This window comes from Leptodactylus fuscus, chromosome 11, assembly GCF_031893055.1.
Source record: "Leptodactylus fuscus isolate aLepFus1 chromosome 11, aLepFus1.hap2, whole genome shotgun sequence".
Classification (NCBI taxonomy): domain Eukaryota; kingdom Metazoa; phylum Chordata; class Amphibia; order Anura; family Leptodactylidae; genus Leptodactylus; species Leptodactylus fuscus.
This window is the reverse complement of record NC_134275.1, coordinates 10,390,174-10,416,604: the sequence shown is the minus strand read 5'-3', so window position 1 is coordinate 10,416,604 and position 26,431 is coordinate 10,390,174. Positions and strand designations below refer to the sequence as shown.

At 48.0% G+C, this 26,431-nt stretch overlaps 1 protein-coding gene across 1 annotated transcript; it reads left to right on the top strand.

Moving 5' to 3' along the window:
* Positions 1-3,571: 3,571 nt before the first annotated feature.
* Positions 3,572-25,956, top strand: AIF1L (allograft inflammatory factor 1 like). Its single transcript, XM_075260765.1, has 6 exons — positions 3,572-3,743; positions 4,190-4,251; positions 12,918-12,984; positions 19,922-19,963; positions 20,277-20,439; positions 25,539-25,956. Exons 1-6 carry the CDS (start codon positions 3,719-3,721, stop codon positions 25,624-25,626), a joined length of 447 nt encoding a protein of 148 aa, XP_075116866.1. The 5' UTR covers positions 3,572-3,718; the 3' UTR covers positions 25,627-25,956.
* The last annotated feature ends 475 nt before the right edge of the window (positions 25,957-26,431 follow it).

The window sequence follows — 26,431 nt, the reverse complement described above, 5'->3', positions numbered from 1 at the left end:
AACAGATGCTCACTAATCCAAAATGTGTCAGATTAACCGTGCGGCCGGGACGCTCATTGTCATCTCCAGGGCAGATGAGGAGTCCGTGATGGATCTGTGAGTCACACCTGATTCATGGATCCTCCCGCTGGAATGGAGATTACGGAAACTTCTGGACTGCGACTTGTTCATGGACATTATTCTGCATCCATTACATTAACAACAAAGTCGCTGACACCGGAGCTGAGTCAGCAGGACCAATACCCACATGTGGCCATGGTTGTCAGCTGCCCCAGGTCTACAGCAAAGAAACACCACAGTATAACCATAGCCAACTTTCCACATACCCAGAATGACACAGCGTGGTGCAAATGTTTTAAGCAGGGGGTGGGTAAAATGAGGCACATAAGAATGCTTTCAGGAATTGAAGGGTTAATAGGTTTGTGGGGGTTTTTTTGTGACTGAAGAAAAGAGAAACGTAAAGGACATCAGTGTTTGGTGTGACCTTTGCCTTTTGGAGGAGGAGCCTGGAAGGGATATAGCCCTGATCTCAGCGTCATCCAGTCTGTCTGGGATGACAAGTAGAGAGAGGAGGATTGGAGCGAGCCACTATAGCTGTAAGGTGCAGGGTGCATCGCGGCACAGCACTCCAGAGAAGGGCAGCGCACATAGACAGGTGCAACGCCAGAGACTGGGGAACCCTGAGACCTAAGAAAGTGACAGCACCGGCACCTGAGACATACCTGACTGGGGACCTTTCATGTCCTCATTGATGTGCGGTATTATATACCATTAGAACACAATGGTAGTGCACCAATCTCTCCCCACTGTCAGATGGGCGGGACTTACAGCTTAGCATCATCACTGGGCTGTACAAGTCTATGGAAGAATACAGCCGGGGGATCCTTCCTTACTGCCCAGCGATGACGCTCGGAAGTAAGACCCGCCCTTTTGACAGTGGGGACATATCAGTGCCGAAACTAACACCAATATCTCCACCATACTGGGAAATCTGACAGTGCACCAAATTCAGTGTGTACTAGCGGTACAAGATACCGCACATCGATGAGGACATGAAAGTTACTTCTTAAAGAGAGTAGTGGACTGCAACCCTAAGACTAGAAAAACTGGTAAGAGACCAAGTCCTGACCACAGAGACTGGTGAGAGACCAAGTCCTGACCACAGAGACTGCTGAGAGACCAAGTCCTGACCACAGAGACTGCTGAGAGACCAAGTCCTGACCACAGAGACTGCTGAGAGACCAAGTCCTGACCACAGAGACTGGTGAGAGACCAAGTCCTGACCACAGAGACTGCTGAGAGACCAAGTCCTGACTACAGAGACTGGTGAGAGACCAAGTCCTGACCACAGAGACTGGTGAGAGACCAAGTCCTGACCACAGAGACTGCTGAGAGACCAAGTCCTGACTACAGAGACTGCTGAGAGACCAAGGTCTGACCACAGAGACTGGTGAGAGACCAAGTCCTGACCACAGAGACTGGTGAGAGACCAAGTCCTGACCACAGAGACTGCTGAGAGACCAAGTCCTGACCACAGAGACTGGTGAGAGACCAAGTCCTGACCACAGAGACTGGTGAGAGACCAAGGTCTGACCACAGAGACTGCTGAGAGACCAAGGTCTGACCACAGAGACTGGTGAGAGACCAAGTCCTGACCACAGAGACTGGTAAGAGACCAAGTCCTGACTACAGAGACTGGTGAGAGACCAAGTCCTGACCACAGAGACTGGTAAGAGACCAAGTCCTGACTACAGAGACTGGTGAGAGACCAAGTCCTGACCACAGAGACTGCTGAGAGACCAAGTCCTGACTACAGAGACTGCTGAGAGACCAAGGTCTGACCACAGAGACTGCTGAGAGACCAAGGTCTGACCACAGAGACTGCTGAGAGACCAAGTCCTGACCACAGAGACTGCAGAGAGACCAAGTCCTGACTACAGAGACTGGTGAGAGACCAAGTCCTGACCACAGAGACTGCAGAGAGACCAAGTCCTGACTACAGAGACTGGTGAGAGACCAAGTCCTGACCACAGAGACTGGTGAGAGACCAAGTCCTGACCACAGAGACTGGTAAGAGACCAAGTCCTGACTACAGAGACTGCTGAGAGACCAAGTCCTGACTACAGAGACTGCTGAGAGACCAAGGTCTGACCACAGAGACTGCTGAGAGACCAAGGTCTGACCACAGAGACTGGTGAGAGACCAAGTCCTGACCACAGAGACTGCAGAGAGACCAAGTCCTGACTACAGAGACTGGTGAGAGACCAAGTCCTGACCACAGAGACTGGTGAGAGACCAAGTCCTGACCACAGAGACTGGTAAGAGACCAAGTCCTGACTACAGAGACTGGTGAGAGACCAAGTCCTGACCACAGAGACTGGTAAGAGACCAAGTCCTGACTACAGAGACTGCTGAGAGACCAAGTCCTGACTACAGAGACTGGTGAGAGACCAAGTCCTGACTACAGAGACTGGTAAGAGACCAAGTCCTGACTACAGAGACTACAGAGACTGGTCACGAACCAAGTCCTGACTACCTGAAGTGTGTACTGAGCAATGGCCAGATGTACAAACTGCTGTAAAGATTGAAATTGCCAAAAACTGTGCCCTGTAAAGATCTGCTGTCCTAACATCTGTCCAGTTATCTTCTGTGTATGGCTGAATTATTGCACTGTCCCTGCTGTGGCCCGATACCACACAAGGCTCCAATAACCCTGCTAAGCACAAACCCCACTACCAATGTTTTACACGTACATGATGTAAAACTGTTCTGATGTTTACATAGTATGGCGCCACCTGGTGTACACCAGGTAGTGTGCACGACCAGTTGGTAAGCAGAGTGTTGGTGGACACTCAATCAGTCCCTCTCCCCGCACCCAGGTCACTAGATGTTGTTAAGCTGAGGGGTTCCTGGGCAGATTCCCGGGTGGAGCATGAACTTGCCATTTAGCAGTCATGCACAGGCTGCAGCCTAGTTGTGGAGTCATGTGGATCTGAGACACGACAACCTCTAGGTAACAGAGATTTTAGGGGACCGTAATGGGGTCTGACACCAGGCACAAGACAAATTTACAGTTCTTAGAATAAGTCTATAGGATAAGATCATTTGTTTATAGGATAAAATAAAGATGACGATGGGCACAAAAGATAGCTGCGACAATGGCGGCAGTGGTGAGCCAACAAAGAGAGGCCAGAGTCACCACGGAAGGCAGGACCTACTGGAGGAATGGTGACCAGGTGTCCCAACTCACAAGAAAGCACCTACAGCCAAATCGTGGCGACATTCCTCCAGACACAACACCATTCTAGTTCAAGGGGCTGTAACTGATATTGCAGCTTCATCTACAGGCCTTGGAGAAGGGGACAATGTGTCAGCCATGGTAAGGTAGCCATAAATACACATAGAGGGCTAAGAACAAGAGGTTGGACCAATTGATCAAGTTAAAGATTGACAATAATTAGGAATGGTGTCAGTGAATGGAATTCTATGCAGTTAGTTGCATTCTTCTTATCCACCAGCAGGGGGTGGTATTCTAATGTAGAAGCTCTGGGAATGCGTAAGAAGGCATGAGGGCTGAATTAGCTGGGCAGGGCTGGATACAGCAGCCAATGTGAGCTGTTCCTGTAGCCATCTGCTCCAAGGAGACTGAGGCGCCTGCATTTGTCAGCTCAGAAGATCAGAATCCAGTCTTGAAGGAAGTTACGGCACAGCACTCAGCATGACCTGCAACAACAAGACACAAGGTAAAAGTAACTGAAAAGTGTCCCCCTAAGAAATCAGGGGCGGGGGCCAACACTGAGACCTCCTAAGTCCTGGGCTGGAGTCCTGTGAGATGATGATGTAGACTCCGAGTCCTCCGAGGTCCTGGGTGATGATTAAACGCCGAGTCCTTCTAGAGTCTGGGGTTCAGTGTGATGTTGTAGACACTGAGACCTCTTAAGATTTGGGGCACTGTGTGACTCCTATGGTTTGGGGTCCAGTGTGATGTAGACATTGAGACGTAGGGTCTGGGGTTCAGTGTGATGTTGTAGACACTGAGACCTCCTAAGATTTGGGGTCCAGTGTGACTCCTCAGGTTTGGGGTTCAGTGTGACTCCTCAGGTTTGGGGTCCAGTGTGACTCCTCAGGTTTGGGGTACAGTGTGATGATGTAGAACTTTTCTTCAGTCTCTTTCCTTTCTTGTCCACAGGTGGGAAAGCCTTCGGCCTCCTGAAAGCGCAGCAGGAAGTGCGGTTGGACGAGGTGAACAAGGTGAGGGGCGCTGTGCACACCGGGGGGATGCTGGGATGGGATCCTGTGGATACAAGGACTAGTTCTGGTTCTAGATCTATCACTGATGTTGGTTCTAGTTCTGGGACTGTTGGGAATTATGACACTTGTGGTTCCAAAACAGTTTGGGAAATTTGGCGCTTTGCATTAGTAGTTGATGTAATACTATGATACAGGTCAGGGTGTGATACTATGATATGGTGTGATATTATATACGGTATGTTATATTGCTATAATATGGTGTGGTATGATGTAATACAATACAGTATAATATGGCATAACAGGATAAGTTATGGGTGTTATATGATATGTGATTTGCTATTGTGTGGTATAGTGTGACATTGTATAGTATATAGTATACTCAGTATATAGTATAGCTCAGCCAGGTATATTGTGTAATATGATAGATCTGTAGATTTGTGGATACGGCTACTTTTTCCTTTTCTCCCCTGACTTGCTTTTAGCCTCTGTTCATATGATAAGGAAATGGTTTCTGATTAATGGGAGCCCGAGCGGTCCAGGCCCCGGAGATCATGGGAATGGGGGTGAGCGAGTCCCCCCTGTGTGCCCGTGACCACTGCTCCAGTCACTTCTATGCGACTATGAAGCAGTGGTCACAGATGTAAACCACTAGTCACACAAACCATCCAGGGACCAATGTATCTGTATAATAACCTATAAAACTCATTAAATATACGGCGCAGCCTCAGCAGCCATCATAGTGGTGCAAAACCATAAAAGATCCCAGAGTGTGCAAATATACAAATATATAGTCAGAAATCAGCCATATAAACACAGCAGAGATGAAAGCCATGCGATACCAGGAGGACGGATGGGCCCCTACACCCGCTTCACCCCTAAACTTTGGCAGACGGCTCTACTATGTCATCTGGGTGTCTTTTACTGGTTTCGTGCTAATATTGTTGTCCACTATTACTGTAGTGTTGTTGATATGATGTGATATGTATGAGGTTAGAGGTTATATTGTACATTATGATATAATACGGTATAGTATCATGTAGTGCAGGGGCAGGGAACCTTCGGCTCTCCAGCTGCTGTGAAACTACAACTCCCAGCATGCTCCATTCACTTCCATGGGAGTTCCAAGAACAGCAGAGCAAGTATGCATGCTGGGAGTTGTAGTTTTGGAACATCTGAAGAGCCGTACGTTCCCTACCCCTGATGTAGTGCATGATGTAGTATGTTACTGATCGATCAAGGAGTCTGGCTATGGTAATGGCGCACATGCCACAGGTCTGCCACCACTGGTATAGTATATTGTACGGTATTATAGAAGACAGTTTAGCATGTTATGATATAATACAGTATAGTATAACATAGTGTATGATATAAGTTATATTATACGGTATGATATAGTACAGTGATGGGGAACCTTTTAGAGACCGAGCGCCCAAATTGCCACTAAATTATCACAAAGTGCCAACACGGCAACTTATCCTAAATACTCAGCGGATCCACAATTGTGGACAGTTATGGACATGCAAAATGCAGTGATGTGAATGGGGCTTTACAGAGCTTTCAATAATACAAACAACTTCGTACTGAGCGGTCTCTGCATCTGGTCCTTATATACAACTAATGGTCACTATTTACATGGCACAGATCTGTGTTATAGTGACTGTGCAATGTTATTACAGCCTGTACTAATATCACATCTGCTAGAAAACAGATACTGTGTGATATAAATAGTGGAGGGGCCCCCACATAGCACAATCTGCTACACAGTGGGCCCCGCACAGTATAATATACTCCACAGTGGCCCCCACACAGTACAATATACTCCACAGTGGCCCCTACACAGTATAATATACTGCACAGTGGCCCCCACACAGTATAATATACTGCACAGTGGCCCCCACACAGTATAATATACTGCACAGTAGCCCCCACACAGTACAATATACTCCACAGTGGACCCCACACAGTACAATATACTCCACAGTGGACCCCACACAGTACAATATACTCCACAGTGGCCCCCACACAGTACAATATACTCCACCGTGGCCCCCACACAGTACAATATACTCCACCGTGGCCCCCACACAGTACAATATACTCCACCGTGGCCCCCACACAGTACAATATACTCCACAGTGACCCCCACACAGTACAATATACTCCACAGTGGACCCCACACAGTACAATATACTCCACAGTGGACCCCACACAGTACAATATACTCCACAGTGGCCCCCACACAGTACAATATACTCCACCGTGGCCCCCACACAGTACAATATACTCCACAGTGGCCCCCACACAGTACAATATACTCCACAGTGACCCCCACACAGTACAATATACTCCACCGTGGCCCCCACACAGTACAATATACTCCACCGTGGCCCGCACAAGTACAATATACTCCACAGTGGCCCCCACACAGTATAATATACTCACAGTGGCCCCTACACAGTACAATATACTCCACAGTGGCCCCCACACAGTACAATATACTCCACCGTGGCCCCCACACAGTATACTATGCTCCTGTACTAACCAGCACTCCCACGAAGAGCAGTAGAACCTCTTTCTTCCACTGCAAAGCAAGCGCTGATGAATGAGGTCGCCGTGCCTGCGTCAGGGCAGAGGTCACTCTCTGCTGTCAGTATAAGCTTCAGACCTGCGGCCTACATTGACAGATTTCAGGTGTATGTGCATTTACTGGATCACTTGCTGAAGGATCTGGGACAGCCCTCCTGGATTCCCTGTTAGTGATCGATTGAGGAGCCTGGCTGGGACAATGGCGCGTACCCACAGAGATGGCTCGGAGAGCCCGGCAGGCGTGTCATAGGTTTGCCACCACTGATATAGTATGCTATATTGTATAGTATTATATAAGACAGCTTAGCATGTTATATTGTATGGTAGGATATAATACAGTATAGTATGATGTAGTGTATGATAGAATACAGTATAATTTGTTATATGGAATGATAAATAATTACAATGTATCGCTCTGGAGATCCGGCCGTTCTGCTCAGTGGATTTCCTGGGCTTGATACAACTGTAGCAGACCCTCAGCCGTGTGAGCAGGACTAGGTCTAGGATATTCCCCGTCAGAGCCAGAAAGGGTAAAGAAATAACAAAGTCTATTAGAAAGTTGCAGAACTTTTCATTATCGGATGAAGTGGCAGCACTGTAGGGGTTAACCCGGAGGAACCGGCGCATTCCTGCAGTATCTTCCTGGTGCGTAGGGATAAGGAGTGCACGTTCAAGGTCACCGTCTGGTTATATGACAGTGTGGGACACACCGTACCAGGGAAAGTTGTGGGGTTTATCAGAGGTGGGAGGAGCTGGCGGTGTGCACCTGCCCGAGGGTCCGCCCCCAGAGCTCTATCCGGACGCCGGTCGGAAAGATAACTCAAACTTTCTTATCACTGGTGATACTTTGATGTTAACGCCAAACCGTGACATCTGTCATGTGACTATACTTCGTGGTCACATGACACAATCCTAGTTATCCATAATTCTCCTATAGATAACGTTCTGAACTTTCCGGGTCCTTGTGGTTCAGTACGTCACCATTTTCGGGATCTCTACTGATGCCAGTGAATGACAACTTTGACAACAATGACAATTTTATTCAGGTTAAAACCCCCCCTGACCGAACACGTCTCAGAGCTGAGGGTTTGTTAAAGTTGTATCCGGTCTACATATCCTCATGCACATTCCCCTCCACTGACACATTGTAGCAACAGTCAAGACAAGAGAACATTGTGCTGCAGATGTGTGTGGCTCACAGAGGATTGTATAGACTGGATGTAACAACCCTCAGCGTCCTCGCCTGTCCTGGGCTCCCACATGGTGTCCATCTGCGGCCCCCTGGCCTATGACTGGGCCTGCGTGGTCACATGGGGTGCGGCGAAGCAATGGATGCCACAAGGGAGCCCAGGAGAGGTGAGGGGTGGCGAGTATCAGGGTGCATAGTTTGGGCACCTCCCCTGGGTCTGCATGTGGTATATTCTGGAGGCTGAAGAGACCCCACAGTATTAAGAGGACGTGTCAGTGATTTTAGGAAACCTCATCACGGCCTCTGACATCATCACTTCTAATTATTGATTTTCCACGTTGCCCCGCCCACAACCTCACTGGCCGCCATTTATGTACACATTATGGCAGACATATTGGTCGACACCCAGCTTTCCCAGTAACTGATGTAAAGCCTGAATAGAAAGCGAGTGACATTCCTTGTACCGCAGAGCCGTCTCTTCCTCATGATGATAAATCAGTATCGGTTACACAATGAAATGACATTTCCTCATGGCAGAGCGACCAGAAATCCAGCTTGTTAATCACAGTAATTACGGTAATTACCCCGCTATACATCCAACACAATGATTTCGGGGCAGGAGGGGCGTCGTGAACACGGGCCTGGTCCAGGGCGGGAGTGATCATGTGACAGCTCTGACCTGGACTGACCTGACCTAGATCCCTTGTAAACACATACAGTATATTATCTATCAGAGCCTATGGCCCCTCCTTCATCATTCTGAGCCTCCTGGTTCATGAATGAAATTCCAGAACTACAGTGCAGACTGTCACAGTGATCAGGGTGGGGATGTAATTCTACATTTTTGTCGATTTATAGGCCCTTAAGGACAACCCATACCAGTGCTGTGATGTCACCCAGTATAATCCCCCCACCCCAGTGACTCATACATCTGATATTAGTAAGCCGTATAGCCGCTGCGGTCCTGTGCGCTACTCGCGGCGGTGTCTAATTATAGATTATCAGCACCTATAAATCCACAGCACGCCCCCGCCCTCGCTCTGTAGTGGGGAGACGCCATGCCAATAATCACTATTGTGCCCCTCCCATCTGACAACAATCGGAAGTGACAGGGGCCGGGTCCAGAGCGCCCGAAATTCAAACACACACAGTAATGGGGCACCACAGAGTATAGCGCCCCCTTAATGCCACCATAGAGGCCTCTATACAGTCTATTGCCCCATAGTATAATGCCCCCTAGTGTCTCCCCACACACAATGGCACCCCTGAAAAAATAATAAAAAAATAAATACCCACCTATGCCCGTTCCCTTGGTCATCAGGTGATTTTCCTGTGGTTTGTTCCATCTGCAGGTCGTTGATGATGTCACTGATCACCCCGGACTGTGCCAAATGGCTAACACAGGGGGTTACAGCGACCCCTCCCCGCTACACAATTGTATTCATCCTCAGCAATCACGACTTCCCGCAAAAGATCTCAAGATCTCTCGCTGAAGGATTTGCTCACCCAACTTTCCCAGGATCCTGATCTGCCCAAACGTGCAGCCATATGTAAAACATCAAAGTCATGCAGAAATGCAAGACGCGGCAATTAGAAAGCCGCCATATCAGGAAATGTCCAGGCAGCCATACGGCTCGTCACCCAGCTTTCTCAGACACAGATAGGGTGTATAAATGCCCCATCAAGGTACTGCCGTAATCTAAGGCCGAGTTCACACCAGTGCTCGCTGTATGGTCAGGGTTTCTGTCCCCGACCCGCATAAAAATTGCGCAGACAAGTCCTTGTCCCTCTGTATTTTTCAGGCAGACGCCATTATAGTCTATGGGGTCACCGGGGGCCGCAGTAGCCGCTTCCCAAGCAGGGTAGCCTTTCGTTTTTTTGGGTCCCCACGCGCACCCGAAGAACGGAAAGTCGAACGCTAGCGTGAACCAGGCGTGTGGAGGTGCGTGTGTCATATTATGGTTCACAGCCTCCGCCATTGTCATCCATCTGGTGAAAACTGCGCCAAAAACATTGTGTTCATATATTTGGACTATGAAATATTATCGAATGATCAGTTACCATAGAAACAGTTTGTGGTTACGCACATGGTCTACGGATTTGAGGGTGATTGACATCGTCTTCAGGAAGGGAATGGCGGGAAAGCGTCTGTGAAGAATATTTGGGATTCCAGCTGGAGAAAGGAGCGCAGGGCACCTTATATGGAAAATGGCAGCCGGGCCAGCCAAGTGGGCCTCAAGGGGAGGAGTTATCCACAGCAACCAATCCAAGGACGCCTTTCATTTTAGAACTTACTATGAAAAAAATGAGATCTGGATTCTGATTGGTTGCTGTGGGGCCTGTGACCTCCTAGGTGGAGTCCAGGGAAAATCAGCAGTAAGCCATAGCAACCAATCAGATTCCTCCTGATACAGTCTTATCGCGAGCTGGATTCTGATTGGCTGCCAAGGACAATCACCCCAGATACAGATAGGCCTAGTTCACACGGAGTTTTTTGGTCAGGGTTTTGAGGCCGTAAACGCCTCAAAACCAGGACCAAAAAGACGGCTCCCATTGAAATCAATGGGAGCTGCGCAGGAGCTTTTTCCGGGAGCCGTTTCTTCCGCCTCCCGGAAAAAAGAAGCGAGGTGTTCATTCTTTGGCCGAGTCGCCTCGCGAGTCAGCCTGAAGACACACCCTCTTCCGGACTCGGCCCATTCATTGAGCCTGATCCGGAGGCGGGTGCGCAGCTGGAAGCCGGTGCCGTGCACCAGCTTTCAGTTCCGCAACACGTTTTATGGATCGGAACCTGAGGCAGCCTCCGCCTCAGGTTCCGATCCAAAAAACTCTGTGTGAACTAGGCCATAAAGGAACGGATGAGGATTTCCACAGCAACCAATCACAACGCTTCTTATATTTTCTTACCTGCACAGATACAATAAAATGCAAAATATGATTGGTTGTTATGTCTGAAAGGCTGGCATTGGCAACCAATCACGTTGCTTCTTACATTCTATACCCTGCACGCATACAGTGAAAGCTGGGCTGTGATTGGTCACTATGAGGGCTCCATTAGTCATGTGACATTAAAAATGGCGGCAATCCAGAATATCTTTATAAATTACTGTATGGGGCCATATTGGGGAAGATTTATGAAGACTGGCTATATATTACCGCAGTGACCAATCACAGCCCAGCTTTCATTCTGTATTCTGCTCTCGCTAAATGAAAGCTGTGCTGTGATTGGTTGTTATGGGCAACCAACTTTTAGACTGCTTTTCATAAATCTGTCCCATTGTACGACACAGATACCGCAATATGGCGGTCGCCACACCTTCCCAAAACGGTCGCCACTTGAGGGGAATGTGTCACAGATGGAGCGGCGTCCTGCAGAATTGCGCCTATATGGCGGCTCCTCACATTGCAGATTCCTTATGGGCGCTAGGAGCGCGGTTGTCCTCGCAGTCGCCGTAAATTATCAGCAAGGAATCTTAATTAGTGTCCGCGGCGGCGAGATAGAGTATAAGACTTATCTGTCCTATGCAGAGGAAAAGAAGCGAACAATCCGGTAATGTGTGAAGGCCTCGGCCGCGCCAATCCTCCGCTTATAAGGAAACACTGAAGGAAATTCTATTTTTACCTCCCGTTCTTATTTTTAGACATAGAAGAAGTGCGAAAGTTTCAGAAAAAACGTGCTGTGGTCTTAAGGTGACGAAGCCGAAACTTCAAGAAGGCTGAACCCCCACTAATGGCCGCCATTATGTCGCCCGTCATGGTCACCCATCTGTCCACACACCCAAAATGACATATAAATTAGCAATGTTATTAGTATTACGCTCCCCTAGCCCACTTCTTAGCCCGTGTCAGTCTTCACTGCAGATCTGACATTCTATTCATGAAGCTGAGAACAGATAGCGCTGTGACCGTAACCTTCTGAGAGGATGGGGGAGGGGTTTATATTGAGAAGTTTGTGCACGGATCTGAGGACATCGCAGCGTTCCCACAGCCTCGCTGTAGACCCCCGCCAGCAGCCGCCACCAGGCAAGAATAGGGGCTGTGAATAGCTGGAGTAGACAATGACGCTACTGCGTCCGAGAGACCGCTGTGCGTATTAATGTAAGCGATGAGAACAGCGCAGGAGCCAGGCTCTTCTGTCCTCGCACTTAACCCTTCACACCCCCTGACATCAGCCAGAAACAACGCGACTTCTCTACCCGAAAACGATATAGTCGCAGAAATTCACATAAATATTCCGACCTTTTTTTCCTCCTAGGAAAGCTGGGTGACTACCAATATGGCTGCCATTACCACTTCCTTAGGTAGTAACCCAGCTTTTCTAGAGCCCTGGATGGGTGATCTGTCTGGATACGTGTCCTCTGCTCATGTTCTACGGCACTTCCCCATCACGGGGCGCGGAGACATTTATTGTTATTTTGCTGGTCTCTTCTCCTGATTAAAGGGAAGTTATAAAAAGGATCCGAAATAAACAGCGTTATCTGTCCAGGCAGAGTTTAATGAGTCACTACAACCCCCATCATACAGCCGCGAGATTGTGCGCCGCTATTAAAGGGATAGCAGGCTGTACTTTCTAACCAGGAACTTGTCATAGATTTATTACAGTCGATTATAAAGATGTCTCTGATAATTCCAGATGAGCCTTCCTGACAGTTTTATAGCATCTGAAATATCAATACAGCGACTAGTCCATAGAAAGGGGGCGCTGTTGCATGTGATTCTATGGGAAAAATGGAGGTTGCTGATAAAGTGGTGAAAAAAGATACTGCAAGCGAGAAAGGATGGAATAATATTATAAGATCTCCTCCAGTCTACAATGGTTAATAATTAGAAGATGTCTTAAAGGCAAAGTCAGGATTCTTAGAGAAAATCCCTTTTTTTTTTTTCTATTTTACAGGAATTCCTGGCAGATGAGAAGTACATGGATATGGAAGACATAGAGGAAAAGCTGACGTCATGTAAAAGTAAGTGCAATCGCTGTCAACCAGGGTAGGAGCTCCGCCCCAGGGTAGAAGATCCACACTGTTACATTAGTGGGGTGTTACATTAGGTTTGGTGTTACATTAGTGGGGTGTTACATTAGGTTTGGTGTTACATTAGTGGGGTGTTACATTAGTGGAGTGTTACATTAGGTTTGGTGTTACATTAGTGGAGTGTTACATTAGGTTTGAGGTCACATTAGTGGGGTGTTACATTAGGTTTGAGGTCACATTAGTGGGGTGTTACAGTAGGTTTGATGTTATATTAGTGGGGTGTTACAGTAGGTTTGATGTTACATTAGTGGGGTGTTACAGTAGGTTTGATGTTACATTAGTGGGGTGTTACAGTAGGTTTGATGTTACATTAGTAGGGTGTTACAGTAGGTTTGATGTTACATTAGTGGGGTGTTACACTAGGTTTGATGTTACATTAGTGGGGTGTTACATTAGTGGGGTGTTACATTAGGTTTGATATTACATTAGTGGGGTGTTACAGTAGGTTTGATGTTACATTAGTGGGGTGTTACAGTAGGTTTGATGTTACATTAGTGGGGTGTTACATTAGTGGGGTGTTACATTAGGTTTGATGTTACATTAATGGGGTGTTACATTAGGTTTGATATTACATTAGTGGGGTGTTACAGTAGGTTTGATGTTACATTAGTGGGGTGTTACAGTAGGTTTGATGTTACATTAGTGGGGTGTTACAGTAGGTTTGATGTTACATTAGTGGGATGTTACATTAGGTTTGATGTTACATTAGTGGGGTGTTACATTAGGTTTGATGTTACATTAGTGGGGTGTTACAGTAGGTTTGATGTTATATTAGTGGGGTGTTACAGTAGGTTTGATGTTACATTAGTGGGGTGTTACAGTAGGTTTGATGTTACATTAGTAGGGTGTTACAGTAGGTTTGATGTTACATTAGTGGGGTGTTACACTAGGTTTGATGTTACATTAGTGGGGTGTTACATTAGGTTTGATGTTACATTAATGGGGTGTTACATTAGTGGGGTGTTACATTAGGTTTGATATTACATTAGTGGGGTGTTACATTAGGTTTGAGGTTACATTAGTGGGGTGTTACATTAGGTTTGAGGTCACATTAGTGGGGTTTTACAGTAGGTTTGATGTTACATTAGTGGGTTGTTACATTAGGTTTGATATTACATTAGTGGGGTGTTACAGTAGGTTTGATGTTACATTAGTGGGGTGTTACATTAGTGGGGTGTTACATTAGTGGGGTGTTACAGTAGGTTTGATGTTACATTAGTGGGGTGTTACAGTAGGTTTTATGTTACATTAGTGGGGTGTTACAGTAGGTTTGATGTTATATTAGTGGGGTGTTACAGTAGGTTTGATGTTACATTAGTAGGGTGTTACAGTAGGTTTGATGTTACATTAGTGGGGTGTTACACTAGGTTTGATGTTACATTAGTGGGGTGATACATTAGGTTTGATATTACATTAGTGGGGTGTTACATTAGGTTTGATGTTACATTAATGGGGTGTTACATTAGGTTTGATATTACATTAGTGGGGTGTTACATTAGGTTTGAGGTTACATTAGTGGGGTGTTACATTAGGTTTGAGGTCACATTAGTGGGGTTTTACAGTAGGTTTGATGTTACATTAGTGGGTTGTTACATTAGGTTTGATATTACATTAGTGGGGTGTTACAGTAGGTTTGATGTTACATTAGTGGGGTGTTACAGTAGGTTTGATGTTACATTAGTGGAGTGTTACATTAGGTTTGAGGTTACATTAGTGGGATGTTACATTAGGTTTGATGTTACATTAGTGGGGTGTTACATTAGTGGGGTTTTACATTAGGTTTGAGGTTACATTAGTGGGGTGTTACATTAGGTTTGGCGTTATGTTAGGAGGGGTGTATTATTAGGTTTGGCCTTACATTAGGCGGGGTATTATACGTGGTCATACACTGGCAGCCTTGACTGCTTCGGCCTCTTCTCGTGGTTTCCTCAGTGCGGTCCCACAAGGTCCCTATTGTATGAACTCCAACGCCCTGCACTGAACACTCAGCTGTTCCGCCTTATGGGGCTGCAGTGCTCGGATCCTGACAGGCAGGTCAGGGCCAGGAATCTTCAGCGTCCACTGGGGCAGGGGCGAGCGAGGCCGGACATGAGGTCCAGCAGCACAATGAGAGTCTTGTTACACATCTGCCGCCGATCACTCTCATCATCTCCTGCGGGGTGAACATGCAACATGACACTGCGGTCCTTTAGGGGGGGGGGGGTTCACATACTTCTTTTCATGTCACTGCTATTAACTTTCTAATAGACTTAGTGCTTTGATACTTCACTATTTGTAGGATCTCTGCTTGCGGTCAGTGACTAGGCGCAAGATGAGACTGTACAGACTGTATATTTCTGACCGTTGTATCCTTGTGCCGATCGCTCCTGGGGTGACTGTTTGTTACAATGTGTCAGTGCAGGTAGTGAGCGCTCAGAGGAGATGAAGCATTTCCTATCAGAAAATTCAGCTTGCTGCAAAAATATTCAGACCCTAAAACCAAGAATCCTGCAAAAATGAGGAAGTCGTGATATAAAAACCACAGCTTGTGGGTGAATTCTGCAGCATATGGGGGAGGGGGTGCTACAAGCTCAGACCCCCGACTATAGAAACAGGAAGGTGTGAATGTGACAGATACCAGAGAGCAGAGCTGCAGATATTACAGCAGTGATTCTTCTGGAGCCTCGGGGCGCGCCATTGGACTATTCTATTTAATATTGCACATGGTGATGGATATTATTACAGCTCTGTACCCGTCCCAGAAATGAGCGACACCCCGAAGAGCGGGAACTAATGTCTGGGGTGGATGTGGAATCACAAGAGTGTATGCAGGGCTGGGCGACCAAAGACAAGTCTCCTGAGGCTGCAAGGGAGAGACATGATAGGTACAGCACTGTGCAAAAGTTCTAGGCAGGTCTGGAAACAATACAGCACAGTTAGAATGCCTTCAGAAACAGAAGGGCTAGTAGTTTATTTTGTAAATGTAAATCCCCTCAATATTTGGTGAGACCTTTGCCTTTTGCCTTCTTCTCGGTACTTGTAGACAGTATTTGTGTCTAGTTTATTCTGTTGCAAGACCACAACCACCAACATCCGCAAATATGGCCTCAGTCTCAGCATCATCCAGTCTGTCTGGGATGACATGAAGAGACAGACGGATTGGAGAAAGCAACATCCACAGAAGATCTAGGCTTGGTTCTCCAAGATGGCGGCAGGAACAACCTCCCTGCCCAGTTCTACCAAAAACCAACTACAAGTGTACAGAGAAGAACTGATAGACGACAAAGGGGCAAAGGTCACACCAAATATTGATGGGGTTTACATTGATTTCTCCTTTCTTCAGTTGCAAAAAGAATGTATTAACCCTTCTATGTCTGAGAGCATTCTTACTCCTGCCTAACACTTTTGCACAGTGCTGTAAATAGTAGTGTATGAAAGGTTAATGGAGCTCTCTGGGCAGGGACTGATGTGCTATTAATTTCCATGTACAGTATGGCAGTGGCGGTGCAGCCGCGGGGCGGTGTGCGGCGGGTGTGCGGGCGCTCGCTCATTACTCGGCCTGACTGCTGACTCTGTATCCACAGGCAAACTGCTAGTAAAAATGGCAGATGTCACCGCTGATCACAATCCAGTGCAGAGAGCTGAGAGAGGAACAATGCCGAAAACTGGAGAATGAGGGCAGTAGTGTGCGCTGGGGGGGTAAAACTCTCCGGGAACAATCACTTGTAACAATGTGTCAGTGCAGGTAAAATGGGAAAATCTCCCTGGATTGTCTACATCGGTTACAATTGTAACAAACCCTCAGCTGTGAGAAGTATATCTATATCTATAGAACATGGTGAGGAGTCAGTGCCACCTACTAGTTCTCCTGGTAGGAGACGAGGCCCTGCGATACTTCCCTTCAAGGAATTGCTCAGCACGCCACTGTTCCGCTTCCCAAAAGAGATTTCACTTTCAGGCAGGCCGGGGGATTTACCAAACTGGGTCTCCGGTATAAAGTAATAGAATACACAGCATTGCCTAATAATGGAGGTGCCCCGGCCGATTACTACACAGGAGACGGCAGAGCAACAGTGCCAGGAATAGAGGAAACCACAAAGGAGAGAAGGAGTAACCTGTGTATCTAATCCCGTCATGTGTGATACTGTCTGCTATGCAGTGTATCTAATCCCGTCATGTGTGATACCGTCTGCTGAGCTGTGTATCTAATCCAGTCATGTGTGATACTGTCTGCTGAGCTGTGTATCTAATCCCATCATGTGTGATACTGTCTGCTATGTGGTGTATCTAATCCAGTCATGTGTGATACTGTCTGCTATGCGGTGTATCTAATCTCGTTATGTGTGATACTGTCTGCTGAGCTGTGTATCTAATCCAGTCATGTGTGATACTGTCTGCTATGTGGTGTATCTAATCCCGTCATGTGTGATACTGTCTGCTATGCGGTGTATCTAATCGCGTCATGTGTGATACTTTCTGCTATGCAGTGTATCTAATCCAGTCATGTGTGATACTGTCTGCTATGCGGTGTATCTAATCCCGTCCTGTGTGATACTGTCTGCTATGCGGTGTATCTAATCCCGTCATGTGTGATACTGTCTGCTATGTGGTGTATCTAATCCCGTCATGTGTGATACTGTCTGCTATGCGGTGTATCTAATCGCGTCATGTGTGATACTTTCTGCTATGCGGTGTATCTAATCCAGTCATGTGTGATACTGTCTGCTATGCGGTGTATCTAATCCCGTCCTGTGTGATACTGTCTGCTATGCGGTGTATCTAATCCCGTCCTGTGTGATACTGTCTGCTATGCGGTGTATCTAATCCTGTCATGTGTGATACTGTCTGCTATGTGGTGTATCTAATCCCGTCATGTGTGATACTGTCTACTATGTGGTGTATCTAATCCCGTCATGTGTGATACTGTCTGCTATGCGGTGTATCTAATCCAGTCATGTGTGATACTGTCTGCTATGTGGTGTATCTAATCCCGTCATGTGTGATACTGTCTACTATGTGGTGTATCTAATCCCGTCATGTGTGATACTGTCTGCTATGCGGTGTATCTAATCCCGTCATGTGTGATACTGTCTGCTATGCGGTGTATCTAATCCAGTCATGTGTGATACTGTCTGCTATGTGGTGTATCTAATCCCGTCATGTGTGATACTGTATACTATGTGGTGTATCTAATCCTGTCCGGAGTGTTTCAGCCCTGGACTCCGGCCATTATCTGTGCAGGACTCACGTATCACCAGTTATGTGGATATTAGAATCTCGCCGCCGCCGCCGCGGCTCCTCCGGGGTTTCTAATCCTTTTTTCATGTATGAGGACAGTTTTATTAGCGGATTTAATAATGTATAATTACCGCTGAGAGGAATAATAGAAGAACAATGGCGGAGAGCGGCGAGCAAAAACCGAAAGAGAGTGAAGACCAGAAAGTAAGAGGAAAATGAGACTCAACAACTGGGCGCCAAATATGAGAAAAGCGAGAGTGCTGCACCCAAAGATCTCAGTGGGGTCACTGCAATGTGAATATACATCAACCTTCCCTCTTAGGCAGGGGCGGGATTTACAAATATCTATTGAAGGCGGAGTATTCGGGGGAGGTCCCTCCTGCATCAAATTGCCTCTCATGAGGAGTCTAAGCCCCACCCCTTGCTTGTGCACTGAAACTGTACTACTACACATACAGAGCCGATCACATGACCAATCAGTGCTGACCATTTTTTACGGGTAGTGTCCCTTTAAATGTCCCAATAATTCCCCGCTCCTCTTCACTGTGTTTTCTTTTGACCGGATCAGCTTCTTGGCCTGATATAAGAGCGCCCCCTTCATTCTCCCCATGACCTCACAGGGACTGCTGCCAAATTATTCACAGCCTAGAGGAGGACGGCAGCGACAGCAGCGATGCCAACCATTGTCTGTGCGCTGCGGCACAAAATACGAGAATATTCCACAGGAATAACATGACTGGGCATTCCTGGGCGCCAGCTGATATGTCCCAGGTCACACAAGCACCCGCCCCAGGGTAATGTGACCAGAGGTGCCCCTGACTCATGACAAACCCCACTCGCCATACATAGTGCAGGAAAGCTACCGCACATAGACTACCTGCTTGGTAAGCCTGTGCTTATACAATGCAGACGATGTGGGCAAGCAATGCTGCAGTGTAAAGTATGGGGATATACTCGTACCTGGCACTCTGCTGGAGCAGGGGGTATTCTTCTGACTACCCAGATTATAACAGACAATGTATTACTCACCTGTGCTGTGATGGAGCTGAACTGCAGTGTAAAGTAAGGGGGACAGAACGGCAGAATATACCAATGTAAAAAGCAGCAGACAGTAAATATCAGCACTGAAAATAAACTTCCCCCTTAACAGTCATTAAAGGAAATGCATGAAGGCTGGGGTCAGAGGTCATAGTTGTGCTTTGAACAAGCAGAGTTGCAGTGTAAAGCAGAGGGGGGCGCAGCCTGAGCACTGTAAGAGACCAGACTCCAGGCCGATGTGAGCGCACTAAGAATCCCGAAAATGTCCGGACTCTGTATAGATGATACATAAATGACATGAGACTATCACCGGACGCCATAACTATGTGCTGACGCGGCCTCTCGTGTCGCTGCGTCCGTGGCGAGTCACCGCTCCTGTCAGTTTCGTACGACGGTCATAGCGAGGATTTCCTGCAGTGATTATTAATTTACATATTCTCGGGAATTGATGATGAAATTGTTTGCATTGTTGTGGGCGTCGCTGTATACATTGTAACCATTCAGTAATATTATGTGGGCGGAGCAAGAACACGGCACAATGTAACACAATGTTTACCTGTTGATTCATTGTATCCTCTGCTTCATCCTCATCCTCCTCCTCTCTTTGTTCTAGAAAAATTCATGGAATTTGACCTAAACGATCAAGGAGACATCGGTAAGTGACATCATCACCAGACTACGCCATGACGGCTGCCACATGACTTGTCACCCAGCTTTCTCAGACTCCAGACACTGTATACAGTGATACACGCTTGTGGATCTACCAGAAAGCTGGATGGGAGCGGCCATATTGGTTTTAGCTCCGCTATATAATTAAAACATAAGAGAAAACCAAAGTGTTTATATGAAAAAGCACCAGAAGGGAATGGATGTGCGTACCCCAATTTATAATCTCCACCCTCCCCCACCTGTTACTACTGATAACACTAGAGGGCGACTCCATAGTAATCTACTGACAACTCTTCTAGACATGATGGGACTCAAGATGATGATGGAGAAGCTCGGAGTGCCCAAAACACATCTAGAAATAAAGAAGATGATCTCAGAAGTGACCGGAGGAATCAGCGACACCATCAGCTACCGAGACTTCATCAAGATGGTGCTGGGGAAGAGATCCTTAATACTGAAGATGTAAGTGACCCCCAACGTAGGGGAGCAAATGGTGACACAAGGGGGAATGGTGGGCAGGGATAGTATAACTCATATAATACTGCCCCCTATGGAGGTCATGTGACAGGTCTAATAGTTTTGTCCTGGTCTTATAGATGATTTTGCTCTCACACCCCTCGGGGTATTTGGCAGCTGTCGCCACCTGCTGTTCGCTCCCAGCTGGGGTAATATAACTCCTGGGCTCAGTGGGACATTTAGGTTAGGTTTGGTGACAACTCTCACATTTGGCCAGTGACAGGTGCGGTTGATTTTGGGCAGCTGTTCTGCAGGGTCACATCATGGGCTCGGCTCCACATCTGCTGCTGAACACTTGTGCCTTCCATCCCACAGACATGTCACATACTCCGCACAACTCACCCTTAGAGCTGCCGCCCCACATCCGCTGCCGGTCAGAGTGGAAATTTCATCTGTTTATCCTGGAGATGAAAGAGTTAAAAATGTCAGATATTTCTAGAAGGTGCAGACAGTTCTGGACATAGTGACAACACTGCATAACATGCTCTACTCTAGTCACACCCAGAGCTGCATCCACCATTTTACTGATTCCCCTCACAGGCACTTATTTTGCTCTCAATTTAATAGTTCTGACTGTAACTCCTTGAAGCAGAATTGTGAACGCAGCTCTGGATGTGACTGGAGTCAGTACAGTGTTAGTGACATTATACGGTATGAGTGATGTGGGCGGCGGGTGTACGCTGTGACCTGGGGTTAATGGCATTCAGGCTGCGCCCGCTGCTGTGTATGGGCACCAGTGTGGAGGATGCCCGCATGGTCTCTTGGAATGTGCTGGGTCATGTGACTGATACAGAGCAGCTGGCGGCAGCTGGTGACAGCCGGGCTCCTGCATCCACCACCGAGCGGAGCCAAGTGTGCGGGTGCCAGGCCGAGGGCAGGAGCTGTGACACTCAGCTGTGCAAGCGGGAGGTGGCAGAACACAAGGCCTAAAGTCACATCCAGAGCTGCACAGCCCGTATACACCGCCTCTGTATATATAGCACAGCCCATATACACCGCCTCTGTATATATAGCACAGCCCATATACACCGCCTCTATATATATAGCACAGCCCGTATACACCGCCTCTGTATATATAGCACAGCCCATATACACCGCCTCTATATATATAGCACAGCCCGTATACACCGCCTCGGTATATATAGCAAAGCCCGTATACACCGCCTCTGTATATATAGCACAGCCCGTATACACCGCCTCTGTATATATAGCACAGCCCGTATACACCGCCTCTGTATATATAGCACAGCCCATATATACCGCCATCCGTTCAGTGCAGGATTATTGCAGTTTTGACAGACAAAACAATTTTGCCTGTTTACCTAATAAGTGACCCATCAAAGTCACGCCAGGAGGTATCCGAGCCCCACCCACAGCTTAGATACACCCAGATTCTGTACACATGCACACAGGAGACATGTATACTGGCAGACGTCCCTGTGTATAGGGCTGGGTGTCAGCTAACCCCCCCCCCCTCCAAAAAAATAATTCACATCTTACACGGTGCCCTGATTAATCCCTGAAATAACAATGGCTGCCGCCAGCTGAGCTGAACCTGTTCTACGACATGAGCCCGCACTGACATATCACTATGTGGAAAGTGTATGGAACCCCGTATACAGCGGGCACTGCCCCCCCACCCCCATATAGAACATCTATCCTGTACTGTACTTCCTCCCTGTAGCAAACCCTCAGCTGTGAGAAGTGTTCATTCTGTGCAGGGTTTCTGACACCCGGCAGGTTCTGTACATTCACTGTATAGTGTGGTCAGATGCTTCTATAGCATGATGTCTTCTCCTGTGGGGGGCGCTGTCAGCTCAGTCCGGGGGTACACAGTGAGAGGCACAGAGATGGCAAACCTAGAAATACCGGCGGTAACAATCCAGCGACGCCCACACAGCGCCGAGAACAATAGCGCCCGCAGCGAACACCGAACATACACAAAGAGCCATTTATCTACTGCCAGGACATGAGAGGAGGAGAGCAGCACGGACGGGCTTAGATACACCGCCCAGAAGAGTGTATCACACAGCATGAGATTAGATACAGCACAGACCACATATGATGATCCTAGAGAGTTCGGATATATTGTGACCGGCTGGAGGGCTCCCCTAGTGGAGGGGCTTATGTAATAAGTTGTTAAGTTGCGCCCCCTAGTTCCCTCCCACAGGGGCCCTCGGGTCCAGGTTACACAGATATATCTGAGCTATGAGGGACCTCCAGGAATCACAGCCCCTCATTGTGTCCCCGGAGATGTGGGGGAGACAGCGTCAGGTACTGCAGCGCCCCCTGTCATGCATGGTGGATCATCATATTCCTCTTGACACTCAAGGCTATATCTAACTACACCCAGCCTAATGGTCACCCAGCTTTCCCAGACACAGATAAGGGTTCAGGCACCCTCCTAACGCCAGGTTCACAGTCTTTTGGAGGGGGCTTAGAGTTGGCTAAGGTCCCCAGACTCCGCCCCTCCCAGGGCTGATGTGGCGGGTGGAGCGCAGCTGGTGACAGCAGACACCGCACAATTAGTCGCCCCCTGGAGGACTCGGGAGCAGACAAAACAGCCAAGAGCGAAATATGTCTCAAGACATCACTAGATAAGGAGGTAACCCTCTAAGGAGCGGCGCAGCGCTGACTATAGCTGTACAGGTGTAGTGTCTGTCATTAACCCCTTCACCCATCGCCCCAAACCTTTTCCTACAGGGATCACCACTCAGCTTTCCCAGAAACAGAAGCCAAGATTTTTTTTTAACCCCTTAACAAGACAACTGGTGAGATTTTGATGTTATGGTGACTTTTCTGCTGCGGGTCATTCTCTGCCATTGGGGCGGCGCAGGTATTATTATATTCTCTGCCATTGGGGCGGCGCAGGTATTATTATATTCTCTGCCATTGGGGCGGGGGCGGCGCAGGTACAGTGGGATTGTGATCTCTTCCCGCGGGTTTGGGTTTCTTATCTCTGGACAGGTTGGGGTCTGTGCGATCAGGTGACGCGGCCTCACCTTTCAGAGGATAAAGCCCCATTATGGGGGCGACACTGCAGGTTCTGTGTCCTCCAGTTACCGCTGCGGCGTGTGGGAACAGTGCGGCCCTTTGTGCGATGTCTTCCTCTATCCCCCCCCCTGTTATCAGCCATTATCTGAGGGATCAGGAGAGACCCCCTCACATGGCACCCTGCCGAAACTGCCAACAATCCGTTTTCTGTGCGTCTTGTGTCCCCCCCCCCCCCCCCTCTAGAGGCTCTTACAGCAGGAACAATCTCCTCAATGCATTCCTATGGGGGGCCCCAAAGAGACCAGTGAGAGGAGGGGGACACAGGAGAGGAGAACGGGGGGGTGGGGGGGGGACACTGCACCAGGGTAAATGGTGTCAGGGGTATAAAGAAGGGATGGAGCAGAAGAGAGGAGCGGAGACTATAGAAGCCTGAAGTCACTGCTCTCTGTTATCAGCCATGTCAGGAGAGGCCGACTGTAAGACAGGAGAATACAATCTATTACTATCTGTTATCAGCCATGTCAGGAGAGGAGAGGCCGACTGTAGGACAGGGGAATACAATCTATTACTATCTGGTATCAGCCATGTCAGGAGAGGCCGACTGTAAGACAGGAGAATACAATCTATTACTATCTGTTATCAGCCATGTCAGGAGAGGAGAGGCCGACTGTAGGACAGGAGAATACAATCTATTACTATCTGTTATCAGCCATGTCAGGAGAGGCCGACTGTAGGACAGGGGAATACAATCTATTACTATCTGTTATCAGCCATGTCAGGAGAGGAGAGGCCGACTGTAGGACAGGGGAATACAATCTATTACTATCTGTTATCAGCCATGTCAGGAGAGGCCGACTGTAGGACAGGGGAATACAATCTATTACTATCTGTTATCAGCCATGTCAGGAGAGGCCGACTGTAGTACAGGGGAATACAATCTATTACTATCTGTTATCAGCCATGTCAGGAGAGGCCGACTGTAGTACAGGGGAATACAATCTATTACTCTCTGTTATCAGGCGGTGCCGCGGTACTGTCCCCTCACTACTCAGACACCTGGTATATCACATACACAGCGGCGGTTCCTCATCTCTGACATATAACTTTGGATTATTTCTCTTTGAAGCTTCTGACTAAAGGGACAATAAACCTGAAGTCTAGAATTTATGGCATTGCTTTATAACAAGAGCGTCTGATATCGGTCACATAGGATGGAGAGGTGTCTGGAGGATCTCAGCAGTGGAGAAATGTGACATACAGGAGGGATCATGGCTGGGGGAGGGGTCTCTACATTTCAGGACACTCTCCCCACCTCCTGAATGGGCTGACATCAGGGGGTAATAGACTGCACAGGGCTCTCTGTCCACCACTCTTCGGTGTATAGACTGTGGTGCCCTCTGCTGGTGGCCGCTGGCCGTGCACTGACATTACTGCAGTTTCTTCTCTTTAGGGATTATTTTGTGTTATTTTTCATCTTTCTACGTTTGAGCTTCTCATTGAGTTTTTCTCGTCATTTCAGCCACCAGGTGGTGTCACTCGGCTCCTCTTAAAGCTCCAGTTTCCTATTTCCGTCTATTTTTGCAATGTTTATTATTTTTGTTCCTTTTTTTTCACCTTCCCCTTAATAAATAACCACATAGAGGAAATTCCAGAGGTCACAGCATCGGCCCCCTGCCCGCACTTATATCACTGCAGAATGTGAGGCTGGGGTCCCTCTATATGGGGCCTGGCACATGACCCGTCTCCACCAATCACAGCAGGAGCGGGGAGGGGTGGGGGGGCATTAAGTCATGTATATAATGTATATAGGGACATACGCAGAGGACCGGGCCCCTACAACAATAGTAACAACTATGGGGCCCCTTTTATGCTCCGCCCCTTCAATGGGCTCCAGTGATGCTGTATGGACTCTCTCTATAGAATAAATGGGGGCAGCTATAGGGGATTTCTGGCTGAGGTGGAGCCCCCTGGTGTCTGCAGTGGTGTTTGGGTGGGGGGGTTAAGTGTCCTGCACCTTCTGTGTAACATTAACCCTTTCTTTCTCTTTTCAGCATCATGATGTTTGAAGGCAAAGCCAATGAAGCCCCCCCAAAGCCTGTGGGCCCCCCACCCAAAAGAGACATCAGCAGCCTTCCATAGAACTGCAGCCCCCCAGCCCCAAGTCTGCGACCAAGAACTGTGACCAATCATGTGCCTTCAGAGTGATTGACAGGCGTCACTCTCCCCTCCCCCCCCCCGATCCTCACCCGCTCCCTAGAGCCTCCATTATTTATTACAGGGACTGTCCGGTGAAGATTTCAGCTCAGGCGCCCATCCTGTAATAACCTATAATGTTACAGAGGTGAGGGCAGCCATTGTCCCCTCCCCCATATCATATCACATTAGAGTGTCAGCTCCGGGGCACTGAACGCTGCCTGGACCAGTGTAATGACGCACATAACCTGATGTATATTTTGTAAAGAATTCTCTATACCATTCTGTCTCTGAGGTTTTATTTCCAGATCTCTGCTTTTTGAGCCCGACAACCTGCCCTGAACATCCAGCTGACCCGGCTGCAGGACTCGGTACAGGGTGTCAGAGCTCTATCCGGGGGCTGCACCTCAGCTCCAGTCACATCCAGAGCTGCAGTCAGAGTTCTGCTACGTGAGGCAGTGAGGACTGACACATAAGGACTGGGGGGAGGATTGTCTGCAGAGCATTGCACTGTGTCCTTGTTGTCTGCTGACTGAGGCGCGTTCTCCTGCAGATATGGAAGCAGAAGTGGGATGTGGAGTAATCGGCCAAAGTCACTTCTCCAATCTTATTATAGACGGGCGAGAAACTGCTGACGGGGTCACTCAGAGGGGGGCGTAACGGGGTCACTGCTGCATGGAGACCCAAACCAAGGAGAAAGTTGCCTTGTCCTCAAATACCCGCCTGACCCCATCTTGGGCAAAGAACTGTG

Coding starts and splice junctions, on each gene's coding strand:
- AIF1L (XM_075260765.1), top strand. CDS start 3,719: ATGACCTGCAACAACAAGACACAAG. Junction 4,252..12,917: donor GGTTGGACGAGGTGAACAAG/GTGAGGGGCGCT, acceptor TCTATTTTACAG/GAATTCCTGGCAGATGAGAA. Junction 12,985..19,921: donor AAAGCTGACGTCATGTAAAA/GTAAGTGCAATC, acceptor TCTTTGTTCTAG/AAAAATTCATGGAATTTGAC.